At 29.5% G+C, this 16,345-nt stretch overlaps 1 protein-coding gene across 1 annotated transcript; it reads right to left on the bottom strand.

The window, feature by feature from the left end:
- Positions 1–1,355: 1,355 nt before the first annotated feature.
- Positions 1,356–4,904, bottom strand: LOC139096193 (bacteria-responsive protein 1-like). The gene is made up of 2 exons (XM_070647883.1): positions 4,685–4,904; positions 1,356–2,752 (listed from the first exon to the last, which is right to left on the bottom strand). Exons 1-2 carry the CDS (start codon positions 4,800–4,802, stop codon positions 1,545–1,547), a joined length of 1,326 nt encoding a protein of 441 aa, XP_070503984.1. The 5' UTR covers positions 4,803–4,904; the 3' UTR covers positions 1,356–1,544.
- Positions 4,905–16,345: the final 11,441 nt, after the last annotated feature.

The raw sequence follows: 16,345 nt of genomic DNA, 5'->3' as shown, positions 1-16,345 counted from the left end.
TCTGTTATATGGAAGCGCGGTTCACAGCCTTCCCATATAGGTTACATTCTACTATAAACTACTAGGTCTAGTAAAATCTCATTCTTTAAACGAATGTTAACCGCGAATTGACTAAGCGCAGCTCTGGCATAACAACTATTACTAAAAATCTATAAAAAATGGTAAGATTTTATTTAATTATCAATACATAAATGCTATTTACCTCAGAAATACAACTAATCCCAATATAAATTAGTCAAAGCTATGGTTCATAAAGAAATTTGTAGCTACTTTATTTCTTTTATCAAGGGAGAACAGTAAACTTTTGTGGTGAGGGAATATATTTCGTTAAATATCTGGGAGAATCAATTAATGATTCAGATGTTGTTGCTCATTATTACGATAAATGTAGCAATGTATCTTAACATAATTTGGTGATGAGAAAATAAAAAGCGAAAGAAGCAGGAGTAAGGAAATGAGTGAAAATAAACCTTAGGGCTGTTAAGCAATTGATGATTCCTTATCATCCCACACATATGAATATTGATATAACCCAATTAATATACATTTGATGATACATAGTCAATATTTTCTACTCCTTGTTTACATTTATTTCGTATCAATCATCAATAAATTCCTATAGGTTGTTTTTTTTCTGTTTCATGCCTCGGCATATTAATAAGAATTTTTCAACAAACATTCATGCTAAAAATCATTGCTAAAAGCATTCGACATCTCATAAAATGTAATCTTTTATCTTTGATTTTCTCCTTCTTCTTCTTTTTCAATATTTTTTTTTTTTGGGGTGCATGTAGTCGTAGTCGTTCATTTTAGAAAGCTCTCATTCGCTCTCTTTCTTTCAAGTATTTTCCTCTCATTGAGATTCCACAAAGATGATTTGCCCTTTTCATTCTTGATAAACGCTTCGTTGAAGAAAAGTGAACCAATTTTCCATTATTTAATCAATGCCAATGCTATAAACAATGTAATAAAATTTTATGTGGAAACTTTTTTTCTCTCTTGTTTTCTGAAGCTAGCACTCGAAAATTCAGAAAATTGAAAGAAAAAAAAAGACTGAAAAAAATTGACTGCTGGGCTATTGACGCAATAAGAGGGTCAAACTCTCGCTGTATGTGGCTACACCAACATTTCTTTTTTAAGTATTTAAAAAAGCAGTAGCTGTAAAAGCAAATAGCATCAGCTATAAATAAATGGAAAAACAATTTTCACTATCAATGATTACAGAATATATATTATATACAACGAAATATATCGCAAAAAATGTGCAATGTCGATCATCGATAATGTGTGAATGTAAATTTTTGATTTCATATTGGCTGCTGTTGCTGTTTATGCTGTATAATAATAAAAAATGATTATTGCATGAAAATTTATTTCAACTCTCATTTTTTTGACATTTAATGTTATATTATTTTTTATGCTCGTATATTTGTTGTCTGTAAAGTTGTTGTTTGGATAGAGGAACAAAAAATGAGTATGAATATTTTTATCCTTGCTTCACTATCAGTGGATGCGAATATAAAAAAACCGACGGAATATTTTATTTACTTCAACTTTTCCTTGACTTTTTGGAGAATTGGGAATTTGGTTTGTCCTCCAGTGCATGAGCCACGAATGTCTTCAGTAGAAAGGTCAAAAATAGCAATACCTCCCAAACCTTTTCCTTTCACAAATGCAGCCTTATTACCAGCACTATCTGGATCTTCATAACCAACCCAGACACCATGATTTCCACTTTCATCGGGAAGACGGAATGCATAAAGTCCATAGCGTTTTGTTGAGTCAACAATTTTACGTAAAGGTGCCAATTCTCCCTTAAGATTCTTATTTTGATCATTCAAAAGCATATTGCAAATCTCTGGATAGCTATAAAGACCAGGTGTTCTTGTTTGTACAGCTTGTGGTGCTGGGCCATTTGTTGTTATCGGAGGTGAGCCTGTTATTGTTGCATCCTTCTCAATCGACCATGCACGACCATATGTTGGCAATCCAATAACGATTTTGTTTCCGGGAAGACCGTTAGCAACAAAATATGTTGATGCATAGTCAACATTATCATCAATGTTTCTATCAGTAACGGAAAGAGTTGGTGCTACATAATCTGCTTCTTTTGGATTTCTAACTGGTGTATAAACATCGAATGCTGCAATGTTAATGTAATCAACATAATTCTTTAATGATGGGACATCGAAATACCATGTAATATTAACATTTGGTAAAATGGTAACAGCCAACTCATAATTATCAATACGGAATGAATTTTTAAGCTCAACAACAAGAGATGTAAATTGATTTTTATGTGCTTCTGCATTTTCATCTACTGGTTTGCCAGCTGCGCCAATTGTTTTCTTGAATGAATGCCAAACAGATCCAATCGTCGACCTAACTTTTTTTGGTTTGTTTTTGGGAAATTGGAATGCCAAATCAAGACCGTCGAATCCAAATTGTTTGAGAACAACATTCACGCTGTTTGTGAATGCAATACGTCCAGTGCTAGACTCCAACAAGGCTAGATATTTTTCAAAAGTTTCATCAGCATCGCCACCGACACTCAACAGAACTTTAAGACTTGGATATTGAGATTTTAAAGATGTGACTTGCTTATACAATCCATTGTTAACATCAAGTTCCTCGTTTGAAATTAATGGTGATAATTTAAAATCACTTGCTTTAATACCTGCAAATCCATAAACCAAATGTGTACATTGTGATAATCCAGGTAAAAGATCGTTAGGCAGAACTTTTCCTAATCCTGTAAAAAGGAAGAAAAAAAAATATTTACTAAGTTTGTTTAAAAGCTAAATATAGAGAATATTTGATTACGGAAGGTCAAAAGGGAACATTACTTCATTTAACTTATTCATTTTGTCATAAATATATTATTATCAGTTTGTACGAATATATTGAGCATCAAACCTGTTTACTCAACAAATTTACAAAGCTCTGAACCTGTTTGACATACCGAAAGTTTTGATAATCGCTTGGCTCTTATGAATCTATTAGCATGGTGAAAGATGAGACCGAAAAATACGAAGACTAAAGTACACATTAAACCTCATATCAGCTTTCTCATAAGGTGAAATGTGAGCTTTAATCAAAATATTTATTATATAAATATATATATGTCAAGAGCTTAAAGTTATCAAAATAATTTTTTTAGAAATTAACTTTTTGATAATGTCAATGAAAATTTATAATAATTTACACCCAGACGATCTTAATTATGACATTTATTTCAAATAAATTTCAAGTCACGCATAAAATCTTGAACAAAAATGTTAAGCATATGTTGACACAATTTTTCCTCTGTTTTATTTAAAACAATATCAGGAACAACAACAACAATGTTTGTAATTCACATGCTACCATTAAATATAAATAAATCAATCTCGACACTGAGGAAAAAGAGAACTGTCGATTAATATGGCTGTGTAAATTGATGACAAATGTGATTAAAAGTTTATTTTATCGCCATCACAAGCCCTGCTTTCGCAATATCAATAAATTACTCATTCATATTGACCTTCAATCTAATGTACATAGAAATGAGCAAAATCTGTTCTCTCGATAATATGCTGACGACAAAAATGGTGATGACTATGATGTCAAACAAGAAGAATAGCAACTAGCGAGAGAAAAAGAGAGACATTGTTCAAATAATTCTCAAATTGCTCAAGCTTTGCTACTACATCAGTCAAGTATAACTAAGTATATTGAAGATTTCGCTCGTTTCTTTTGTTTGCTTATTTTTTATATTTAAGTTAATTAAGTTGATTAATTTACATGGCAAAACTCTATGTCAATAATTTGCTACTTAGCTTTAGCCTTCTTTTCGTTATTTTTTGTGAATAATCACAAGATTCGATAAGCATATTTGCCTGTTCTTGACAGCAAAATCAACGAATGAATTATTAGTGGCACTTACTCGCCTAGATGATAGAATAGACAAGTAAGTGACCTAAGAAAATGAAATATTAATTTACAGTTTATGAATCATATTGAGAAAAAAATATGGCGTTAAATACACATTACTGAGAATTAACTCTGAAATATATTGAAATGTATTTTGACTTCTGACATTGCTGTGACTCTTAAAAAATATTTTCATCAATTTCTCTTGTTTCATTAAAAAATTGTGATTCCAATTTAAACAATCGTCTTTTACGTATTATCAGACATTTGGGAGCACGATGAGGTCAATGATGTATGTGAGCGCATCAAAATGAACATATTTTAACGAGAGCAGCTATAAGGTAAACACATTTGTGCCTTAGAAAGCCCGAGAAAAGTGAATGAAATTTTATAATTGAACACTTGAGTATAATTCGTAGTATGGATAAGATAGCATGAAAGAAAAAAAAATGTTGGATATAACATTTAATTAAAATGCAAATGTTGACACTTTTTGGATACAAGATGATAAAAAACAGCATGAAAATATTTCCCCATGTAATGGTAAGTATCATCGTGAAAGAACATTTTTTATGCTTTTTTTCTCTTCAATTCACTTCGTCACCGTTGTCGTTATTCTGTCAAAATGAAGCAAGTCGTATAAATTTCTCAGAGATTTCTATCCCATTAACGAAAAAATGCACAGATACTGGAATCTTACGGTCTTAATTTATATGGGTACTTTTTCCACTATATACCATTAACTCCCTACATCATCTAGTTATCAACATACCTTCTTTCAATGAACTTCGAGAGTCGTAATAACAAACGACTCGAGGAGCCAAGTCACCATTTATAGAATTAATGAGACCCACGAGGAGAATCAATTTAAGAGAGAGATTGTTCCACATCTTTCTTTAATTCCTATCAGCTTCAATTTTATTTTTTACTTCTCCTTTTATACACGATTTATTATTCGCGTCCGTAAGCAGCAAAAACTAAAATTAAACTGTGAACAAAACTCTAAATTCAATATCAGGTAATTTTTCCATTTCGATTCTCATATAAATTCTCTTTGCTTTAAGCTTAGTGAGAATTGTGTTTTGTATTTTTTTTTCTCGTTCTGCTGGTGCAGTGTTGTCCAAACTGTGTGCCGCGACTTACAGGTGTAAGGTAGAACGAGCTTATGTGTGCTGTGACAAAATTTGTTAATTCCAAAAATTGGTAAGAAATTACCTCCACATAGTAAACTTTAGTGTGCCATAGCTCAAAAAAGTCTGGACAGCACTGCGTTAGTGTATTGAAAAAATAAAAAAAAAATCAAGAAATAGTAGAGGTAATAAAAAGTATATAAAACCAGCTGTAGCTGAATTGCACACAACAAACTTATTTTATACTTGAACAGAAGAAAAAGATGAAAAGTTTTAAGTTGAGTTCATACAGGGTTGTAAACGGATGACAAATTTATTGCTGATTAATTTTTGAAAAAGCTATTTTATATACTTGTTAAAGGTTTAAGACAAGAAATTCATGTTGCTATGGTCAGAAGTGAAATAAAAAATTAGCAGTTCCTTCAACACTGTAATACAGCAACGTTAAAAATGTTGTTGTATAAGAAGAAAAATTACAAAAGATCCGTAAATATTTTTTTCTCCTTGAAACTATTTCCTCTTTGTGATTCAATACAAGAACAAAAAACTTCAATATAATTAATACTTTTCTCAAGTGTTTTCTCCTTACAACAACCTTTTACCTTCTGTTTATGTTCCTATTTCTACTATTTCGAACTTACCCATGTTATATCTTTTTTCCATGTATATATTTCTTTACTTTTTCTTCCTTATTGCTTTATGGCGAAAAACTTTTTGTAAATTTTCCTAAGAAAAGAAACTAATGTCTGCATATTGGCTATATGATTGTAGTTTGATTTGTAAGCCTTTTTGGTAGTTACTCCTTCTCCATTTTCAACCGATTTAAAACAGCTTTTTGCTACTATATCATAGTTTATACAAGGTTTGGATTTCGCTTGCCATGCGCTTTCGTTGGTAATGAGTGACCACATCTAAACTAGTTTAAACTTGTTTTCATATCGCAAGAGCTTTTCAAAGGGAAATATATATAATTTCATGTTTACTCCATTTTTACCTAGTTTCTTGAGAATTTAAGGTAAAATTTAAATTGCATAAATTTTTTAATTCAATAAAACTTGTTAAAATGAAGTCTTTGCTTCCAATATAGCACTGGTTGTCTATATCCTCATGTTAAAAATGCCGCATCCACTTTAAGAATACATCTTGAATAAGCAATGAAGCTTACAAATGACAGAGATGGTATTAGAAGTCACGTTTTATGATTTATGTGATTTCTCTTTTTGAATTATTGGAAATATGGGAACTTCAATTTTATTATATATTCATTAAATATTGATTATTTCAAAATCTGGTGTTAAGACTGCATAATCAACGTAATTTCATTGTAAATTTTTAATATGAATATTTGTAAATAAATTAACCCAAGTAGCAAATAAACCAAATTTTTTGCCGTAAAAATAGCGAAATCAGCATCTTTCCGTTAAGTTGGCGACGTAGCAGTTTCCTAGCGAACATGTTGTGCTGTTTTGGTAATTGATTCAATACATATGTCTATTTGTGTTATCTATTAAAAAATTAATAAAGAATTTTAAGAAATCAAATTTTAAAATCTAAATTTTTTAAAAAGGTCGCGTGATGTGCGTAATTTTTTTGTATTTTGCATGAACATAAATAAATTATCTTAAAACAAAAATTAAAGACTAAAATTCTATTAATAACCAAAATACTGTAGCTCATGAAAATGTTTTTCAAAAACAAAAAAATTAAAATGTTTCAGGTCCTTTCAGTAGAAATTAATGATTATAACATGTGTGCAAAAAAATCCTAACGTTCAACCGTCAGTGTAAAAAGTTGATCTCTTTTTATTTTTTATGGTTACAAATTGTTTTTATTCTATGTCTAACCGCTACACTGTCACTCTAATATCAATTTTCATGGCATTATAATAAATTTCATTTTTGTTTACACTTTCCGCCCTCTTTACACGCATATTTTCGTCTTTTTTAGATACAAACACATCTTCAGCTAATATCACGTCGTCAGTCATGTCATGATGTGATGAAAAGCATCAGGAAGCAAGATAGGAAGAGCGCGATTCTGAAGTAATCTTTAACGTCTATGTTGCCTGATGTAAAGTAAAAAAAAATGTTGCTTCTATTTAATGTACACGCATTCATCTAGGATGATGGTAGAAGAGATAAATAAATAGATATATGGTTTAAGGTAGCTCATTCATGCAAGAATGGATTTTCGAGTGTTCATTTTGACATGAAGTATTTTTCAAAAAAAATTATATCAACCATACGCTGCGTAATATTTTTCATTGCATACCTCTTTTGGTATATTAGATTCAAAAAATAACATTTTAGCATAACATAATTTAGGCCGCAACCAGAAAATGCTATTAACATTTAATTTTTTTTCTTCGTTTACTTGCTTTTATCCACTCATGATTTTTTCCACTGTCTGTCTTCTTCTTTCATATGATGTATAATTAGAAAAAATTCTATTTTTGTAAACTAATGCTGATAAGCTCTTTTATGCCTCTCATGGTGATATGAGCTTTCGTGAATTGTAGATTTTCATTCCTTCTTATAAGGGGGTTCATTTAATCCGTTCACTTTTTAGGGTAGAGCTGGTCGGTGATTTTACAGCAACTAATGTTCAGTTGATTTCTAATTATAACATATAAATATCCAAATTTTAGTTTCTTGCCAAACAATTCAAAAAATATTAAGCAAAAGGTCCAAAAAACAAAATGCTGCATGAACATGTACTGCAAAAAAAAAATGATTTTTTCACTTAGCTAATTAAAACTTTCTCACGAAAACCCTTGTGAATTGATGAAGCTAATTTTGATTTAATTTAAAGTTTGGAAGTGATTCTGCGTCAACTAATTTATATTCAAGTAAAGAATCATATTAATTTGTATGAATTTAAAACGATATTTTATAGTCAAGATAAAGAATATTTCTAAAAAGGAAAACAGATATTAAATGAATATTCAAATTCAATCTAGGCAATAAAAAACTAAAAATATTATCCGATCGTTTTTCGAAAAGATATAAAGTAGTCCTTCAAGTTTTATTTTCAATCATGTTTTGTTTGCATAAGAATCATTTATAAAGTAAATGACGAAAAAAAAGCGAATGGTATAGAAACAAGGAAGCAATAACAAGAACACAAAAAAACTTTCGTTTGCTCTCAATCACTCAGAAGTTGTGTAAACAAGAGCAAAGTCAAATCAATTGAAAATGATGATACATAGGGAAAAAAATCATCATTATCAATAGCGACGAGTTGTTGTTCGCTTATATCATCACAAAAAATATGTATATATCTTTTACATGAAAACTCTTTATTTTTCAAGCTTTCAAACTGTATTTCATGCATGTACTATGTATTTCAAATGAAAATTTATTTTTATTAACATCAGTAAACAACAATTGGATGGAAAAAAGCATTTTCCTTCGCTGTTTGTTGTCGTATAAGGGGAGGAAAAAGTTCAGGATGTATGTAATATGATATGATTATAAATACCAGGATATTGTGAAAGTATAGGGTGAAAAATTCAACAGAACTATCGACACGAAAACAAATTAATATTCTCATAATCGATTCTTATAGTAATCATTTTTTGTGAGTGAACTTGGGTGAATGTAAAGAATAATTTGCATGTTAATGATGCTTCACAGATCTCAGATAGGTAAATATAGCAATTATAAAAGATTGTTCTAACAATTTGCATGTTTAATACTTATGGATCGATTATATGGAGTCAAGTTAACTTATATTACAAAATCCGAGTCTAGCTCTGATCTTATGTCATTAAAAGAACATAATTTTAATTGTAGAACAAAATTGTTTTAATTCTATCAACATTAAAGACTTCTATTAAGAATATGCGTTTTCCACCAAAATATATTTATTCCTTAAATGACAACCGCAACATTAATGGTATCAAAGTAATCAAGAAATACACAGCAGAAGACATTAAAAAAGTTAATAAACAAACAAATTATTATTCATCACACTATGAATATTTATAACATCTACTGTTGTTTTAATCTATGGTACGCACACAAATTACATACATATACCTTCTTTCTTTCCCTTGCTCATTTTCCTTCGCTCTTTATGCATCTTGACTGTTAACCTTTGTTAATATTGTATTACTATATATATACATAAATATCTATATGGATGAAAGAAAGAAAACAAAAATAGAATGAAACATTTTACTATCTCTCCCTCTATGATAATAAAATCACATGGATTAAGTCAATTTTATGTAATTAAGTGCCAATGCAGGGGAAAGACAGCTTCGTGGAAAATATTTATATCATGTCTAGCGAACTTCAAAAGAGATATAATTTAATTGTTAACATGTGTAAGACCTAAATATATGCAAGAATCTTTCATAATCTTTTTGTTAAGTAATTTTCCCCCGTGTCAAAGTTTACTACGAAAGAATCAAGTAAATGTCTTAACAACGAACAAGATGACGATGGTAAAGTAATTTATTAGCCTTTACTTATTGCTATAAAAATGATTCTGTTATGTTCTACATTCTACTGATTGGTCGTTTTAATTATCTTAGAGACATGCAGATAAAAATGTGTATATGTTGACCGAGAAATGGATTATTTTACAAGAACATTGATGAAGGTTTATATTATGAATTAATTCTAATAAAACTTTACATAATTGACTTTAAAAGCATTAATTTCAAAACCCTCCAATTTTCACTTAATAATTAAAATGAATATTTTATGATGTTAAAATTATTTCATAAGTAGTATTTGCTAACGTTTTCTGCTGTTGCAACCGTTGAACCTTTTATGCTTCATCTTTTATAGCAACAACAAAAAATCAATTTTGAATCATCAATCATTTTAATCTTTCTTATACGATCATCTAAAAAGGAAATTCTTCACACTATACGTTGTTATTTATTCATTTTTTTCGCTAATACAAAATTCTCTGAAGTAGAAATAATAATAATAAGATCACAACTTTTGTTTTAAGGACGGAAAAAAGAGAAGATAAGGAAGAGAAAGAAGAGTCAAAGATTAAGGCTCAAAGTGTGTATATAAATAGGACATTTTGTGTTGAATATATTGTAAATTTTTAATGCTGTAGGCCTCTGACTTTGAGAAGCAAAATCATCTGTTGCTGTTGCCTTTTTTTCTTCCCTTTCCTGTATATTGTAAAATATTCATTTTCTTACTTCCATTGCTTAGAACGCAACGGATGTTGTCAGTGTAATTATGAGTATGAAAAGTTTTTCTATTGCTTCTTATTATTACTACTTTTCTCAATTTCTCTCATTTTCATAGTCTTTGTGTATGTGCTGTAAGAACGTCAAGTCGAAAACTTTTATTTAAATAACATTTCCACCATTTCTATGTGGTTATGTTCTACATTATACTATACAGTTAAACACATACATGTACCGAGAGGCACAAGGATTAAAAAATTAATCCTTGAATTTCCTCAATGTTGATAATTATTCAGTAACACGTTGCTTCTGCAGTTGCTCTGTGATAACTGAATAATATACATATAACGAAATACGTGATTTTGAATTGAAATTAGAGAATTTAAATCAAATGTTAATTTAATTAACAGTTTAAAAGCTTTTAATTCCATATAACCAAGTTTTGTTGTGGTCGAATTTAAGAGACTTTAAATTTCGTATAAGTGATTAATGGAGAAAAAAATTCAAAATATTGTGTAGATAAATGTCATCATATGTTATCAATAATTCATAAGGAAATATTCGTAGTCGTAATGTGATCAACATTTTCGCATCCGTCACTTATCATTGACTTGCTATCTTCTCACTTGTTCTTTATATATTTTTACTATCTTTCGTTCAGCTAACATGAATGTATTTACGTACATGCATGATATGTTGGTATTCATAAACATCACATTGACTGTCTTCATTCAAAATTTTTCTTTCATACAATTTAGATACATATAATATAAGCATTATTTACTATACATTCTCTTTTGATTTCTCATTTTACATAGAATGATGAAAATTTAAAAATTATTCAAGTAGAAAAGGTATCAATATATGAATTTACTTTAGTCAATCTCATTTCTCGTTCCCTTTTTACTAGATTTTTCCTATCAAATGAGTGAGGAAGTGTACGAATATTGAAGAAAAAAGAAAAGGCAAAAATTTTAGTGTCATTTCTCTTCTCAAAAGGATGATGATGAGGGTAGGAAGTGAATATTTCAAAAAATGTTGAAATGGCATAGAGAGGGTGTCATTACCTCATAAGTGTGTGCAGTATTTATATAGATACATTTTACTAGGAAATTGTAAGATTTATTATGAAAATGTATCTAAAAATTGAGATTCTTTATTGTGTCATAACGATATGCTTCGTCAGTTTGAAAAATCGTTTGGGTAACGTGATTACCAGCACTTGTTTGCATGATTACTGAATATCCATCATTAGCGTTTTTAAAAATATTATGAAATTTGAACCTTCCAAAAATTATGAAATGTGATGTAGTCTTAAATCATCCACAGCCCAGAATCCGCACGCAATCTTCTTTTGTCTAAAATATCTATGAACGCAGATTCACGGTTTTCCATAGAAAATGTTTGAAAAACATTGCATTCTAAACCCCTAACACAAGTAATCATAATCAAGTGATGATTTTAGAAAACCAAGTTAGTTTAATTTTTTGTTTGATATATTATATTTGATAGACATGATAGACATGCAAAGCTTAAGTAATATAATATTTAAATACTACAAATGAAAGTTTCTCATTAGTATAATCTAACAAAGCGATATGATCTTTCAGTTATATGACTTCAAGTTTCGTCAAAGAGTATCTAACAAGTATTTTTTTATTGATGTCGTTGATGCTTTACGTTATAGCATAATGAAGTCAAAGTGAAGTTACATAAAAATTTGAACAAGTTGTGAGATGAGACCAAGCACACCAGAAGCATTTTCTACATGAAAAAAAAAGACGAGAAACGAAATTATTCCAATTTTATCACGAATCGTCCTCCGAAATCCTTGAGAACATTCGCTGCATATTTCACAAGATATAAATTTTGTAAAAAAATATTTATAAGAAAAGAAATTGATAGGAATGCGAAATGAAGGATGGATTTTGGAGCAAATTGCTGAGATCAAGAGAGGAATTTATATATGCAAGTTTGCAACATATTACGTAATGTTGTCTAAATTGGATATTTGTGGTTTATAACAGGAATAATATATAATTAATTTCATTAGATTTTTTCAAAATTTATATGGTCTCTTAAAGGTGATGAATACGCATTATCTGTGATTCTATATCACTCATAGCTTAACTGCAACATGTACCAAACTCATCATCAGCTTCCAGCCTTAAGCACAAGCTAAGAGAACCAACAATTCATCTACAGGATCAAACACAAAATTCTATAGAAAATGGAATAAAAATTAAAAAAAATATGAAAGTCCTTCATAGAACCATCTATTAACCGTTTGCATACTTTTATTAGATAACACAAAAAATTGGACACGTCCAACAATAAATTATGTGTTGATGTCCAGTGCAGACTTTCACTCTTCATCCTTTCAAAAGACTAACTTACATTGAATGGTAGTTATGTGTTGTTGAAAAAATATAGTACATGTGAGTATGAACATAAGTTATAATTCTTTATTTTTTAATTTATTGTCTTCGCCTTTTGTTATAAAAATTGGAAGCCATTTGGAATCGAAAATTGATAGGTTTCTATAAGCGAACAATATTTTTTCTTTTATTTCCTTTCGCAGCATCATCTCAAAACGACGAGTAAGTAAATGTACGGCAAATCTAAAGGATCATCTAAATATAGTCTGTAACTGACAAAATTGCGCTTTTCTTTATATAAGGCTGTACATATATCTATAGATTTAAGTGTAGTGTGTGGAATTAAAGAAAAATAGAATCATTAAACTGCTCCAGATTAAATTGTATATATCTATACCATTCTTTTACGGTTTTATCTTCCTCATCACCATATTCCTCTTTTTCATCTTTCTTTTTATCTTTCTCAATATTACTTATATCTTTCTTTTGCTGCCTTTTTTCATTCAATTGTTTTTTACTATTATTAGCTGAGGAATAGATAGAAAATGTATATAAAAACTTCAAGCAATCACATACCCATACATATATAATAAAGTATGCGATATAAAAAAGAGAAATAGAAATAATACAATATAAATTAGGAGATTAAATCTTTGGAGGATTATTATAGGATTTTGCAAGAAAAAATGAAGCTCAGAATAAAATTTTCAATTTTCATAATAAAGCCTTATTCTGCTTTCAATGAATGTGTATGTAACTTTAACTGTATGAAATATTAAATGACAATTTAAAGAGAAATTTTTAAACAGACCCTAGCAGACAGTTATTCCTACACATGGTGGCCCGATGCTGTGAAAAATAATTCATTTAATGTCTTGACTTAATTTTTCAACCATTCAAGCAGTTCCTTTTGAAAATTTCCAAACTCGTTACATTTTTAAGATGAACAAAACTAAATTAATTTGGATTTCATTTAGAGAAAGGAGAAGATAAACTTTAACTTTGTATTTTGAGCAAATATAATGCTCTCTCTAAAAGAAACAAGTCATTACTTTTTTTCAACAACAAAAAGAACATACAGTAACTTTAGCTAGAGATGACTGTTATGTCAATACAAGTTTTATGATGAAAAGCTTGCTGTAGTTTTTTGCAAGCGAATAAATATGCTTTTTGCTATGCTATAACTAAAAAATAAACCTTATAAAAGAGTCATTTTTCACATAGTACTGCAACATATTCGGTTTCTTATTTCCTTACATTTTAAAAAAGGAGAAGAAATGAGAAATAAGGAAATAAGAGAAAATAGCATTATCGTAAATATTAGAGGATGAGAGAAGAATATGAATAGTGGGTGGTTTTTTATAGAAAAGTATCTACAGCAAATTTCTGTATTGCAATGATTTTTTATTCATAAATGTTAAAGGAAAATGTCCGGAGTAGTTGAGCAAAGTTAAATATTTTCAACACCATGCACTATGCATAAGATGTGTTATACAAATAACAGCTATAATCAAATTTTTACATGCTGTTTAAAATAGTACAGTACAGCATGAAAAATGCTGTTGAAAATATACAGAACGAAGAAAATAGCTTTCTTGCTATTTTTTCATAGTTATATTTTTTTATAGTTTTCATCAGCAGATGAGACTAACTCCTTTACAATATTTGCAATAGCTTCTATCACATGCCATGTCCTAGTATTTATGCGATGCTCATGGGAAACAACAAAAAATGGCACAAATAATATAGTCAACCCAAGTAGTAGAGAAAATGTTTATGCGGGCTTATGCATTCCATTAGAAATATTAAAATTCAGGATGTTGTAACAGAACTTTTTTGAATGATGAAGTTATTTTTACATTAAATTCATCTTTCGCCACATAATCTAAACTAGTACAGAAGACGATAAGTGAAGAGAATCGCGGCCCATTAAACAATAGTGTCCTGGCAAAACACAGCAGATGGCACACCTAAAAGCTTCAGTAAAGCTACATTTAAGAACCTTGAAATTCAACAAACATGCATTGTATTATAGCTTACATACATTAATAGCTTGTTATCGAAAAGCTTACGAGAGAATAAATATAAAATTTATTTGTGATATTGACATCTTGATTTCGGCTTTGAAATCACAAATCTTGGCAATTATTAATTTGTTTTGTTAACTATTTAGAACACATTTTTGTGTACTGAAATGATTTGTGAAAGAAATAAAAGGAATAAATCAAGTGATCATGTTTCATTGCTCATTGGCAAGAATGCATAGAATAAAATTCAAAATTAGGATAACACAAAGGAACATGGACATGAATTGAGACGTAAAAGGAGGGGGTAAAAAGAAAATAGGGAGGAAAGACAACCATTATATTCTATAAATTTTCTAGTTATTTCACAAATTCATGCTTAATTTTCATTGAACAAAATATCTTGGATGGGATTCAGAATTCAAGAAAAATTTTATTTTTGGAAGCAATAGTAGAAAGATATGATGTTGAACTTATGAAAAATGAGTTCAATTTCTCAAGTGTCAGGAAAAAATTTTCGGAATATTATTTTAAAATCAAAATTGAGTCTTAAGAAGAAAGTAAAATATGTTTTATGATATATTGAATTAAAATAGGAAATTTCACAGCGTTTCAGTTATGCGGGATAGCTGAAGGAATAAGAAGATGAGAAAGTTTGAATAACTCTATTAAACAAGAATAAGAAGACACTTAATGTGGATACATTCACACCGTATCATAGAAGGTTTCGCGGATAGAATTTAAAGCTCAACAGATAGACCAGCTTTGCTTATCACATTATGAACTTCAACCCTCTCGCTAGACTTTCTATTGTACGACGTAAGGCTTCTTGTTTACTCTAAGACGATGTGAATATATCCACATTGGGATTCTACTCAATATACTGGTCATTAGTTTCAGAGGTCTTTAATGTTCAAATGTATTAATTGTGCCTATATTATATGCATCATAATATTCTGCAATTCAAGCAAATACTTCCCATATTTTACATGTAGGATGTTTAGGCATGCTGTGTACAAAATAGTAATGATATAACACTGTTTCGCACCCAATATATTAAAATCTATATTTATTTCATTCTGTACACCATCTGCATTCATAATGTGTACAATTATTGATTGATTTTTTTTTGGTAGGTATTATTTTCTTCATTCATCAGGAAAATCAATTCTTTTTCAGGATACATTCACTTATTACTAAGTTAAATTTTGAATTCCGTCTTTAATTCCACATGAATGAACATTCGAATCATTTTGCGATGTTCTATCACGACAAAACCTCTTTGTTTGAAATATTAAAAAAATAAACATTTAGGCGTGTTCATAAAATAAATATTTTGACGCACTGTTCTTACTTCTTTTTTTTTTCATCATCACACAACGTACTATGGTTATAGCAAGCAAGAGAGTGTGTAGCGGAAAGAGCATCTTATGCCGTGTCACAATTTTTAAAATACAGAACAGTAAGCTTATAAGTAAGCTAAGGTAAGTAGTAAAAGCTTCTTGTGTACCAGCACCAAAGTGGAAATTTCTCCTAAACCAATTTATAAAACCACTGTAGGTACTTATTGATACCATTTTATTGAAGCACCCAAAATGCAGTCTATAAAGTGTTTTTGCTGTAGTGACTTAAAAAAAAAGGGAACAGTTCCCTTCATCAAAGCATGAATAACACGACTTACGAATAATAAAAGTAAAAATGAGAAAGTGAAAAAAACAAGCAAGGCAAGAGAGGAAAATG

This window comes from Chironomus tepperi, unplaced genomic scaffold (assembly GCF_022539635.2).
Source record: "Chironomus tepperi strain 1889 unplaced genomic scaffold, CSIRO-AGI_Ctep_v1 contig_376, whole genome shotgun sequence".
Classification (NCBI taxonomy): domain Eukaryota; kingdom Metazoa; phylum Arthropoda; class Insecta; order Diptera; family Chironomidae; genus Chironomus; species Chironomus tepperi.
The sequence above is the reverse complement of the archived record's forward strand: the minus strand, read 5'-3'. Positions and strand labels throughout refer to the sequence as shown.

Excerpts from the sequence above, each read along its gene's own strand:
- LOC139096193 (XM_070647883.1), bottom strand. The coding sequence starts at position 4,802 with ATGTGGAACAATCTCTCTCTTAAATTGATTCTCCTCGTGGGTCTCATT. Across the intron at positions 2,753-4,684 it reads TCGAAGTTCATTGAAAGAAG|GATTAGGAAAAGTTCTGCCT; the intron begins GTATGTTGATAA and ends TCCTTTTTACAG.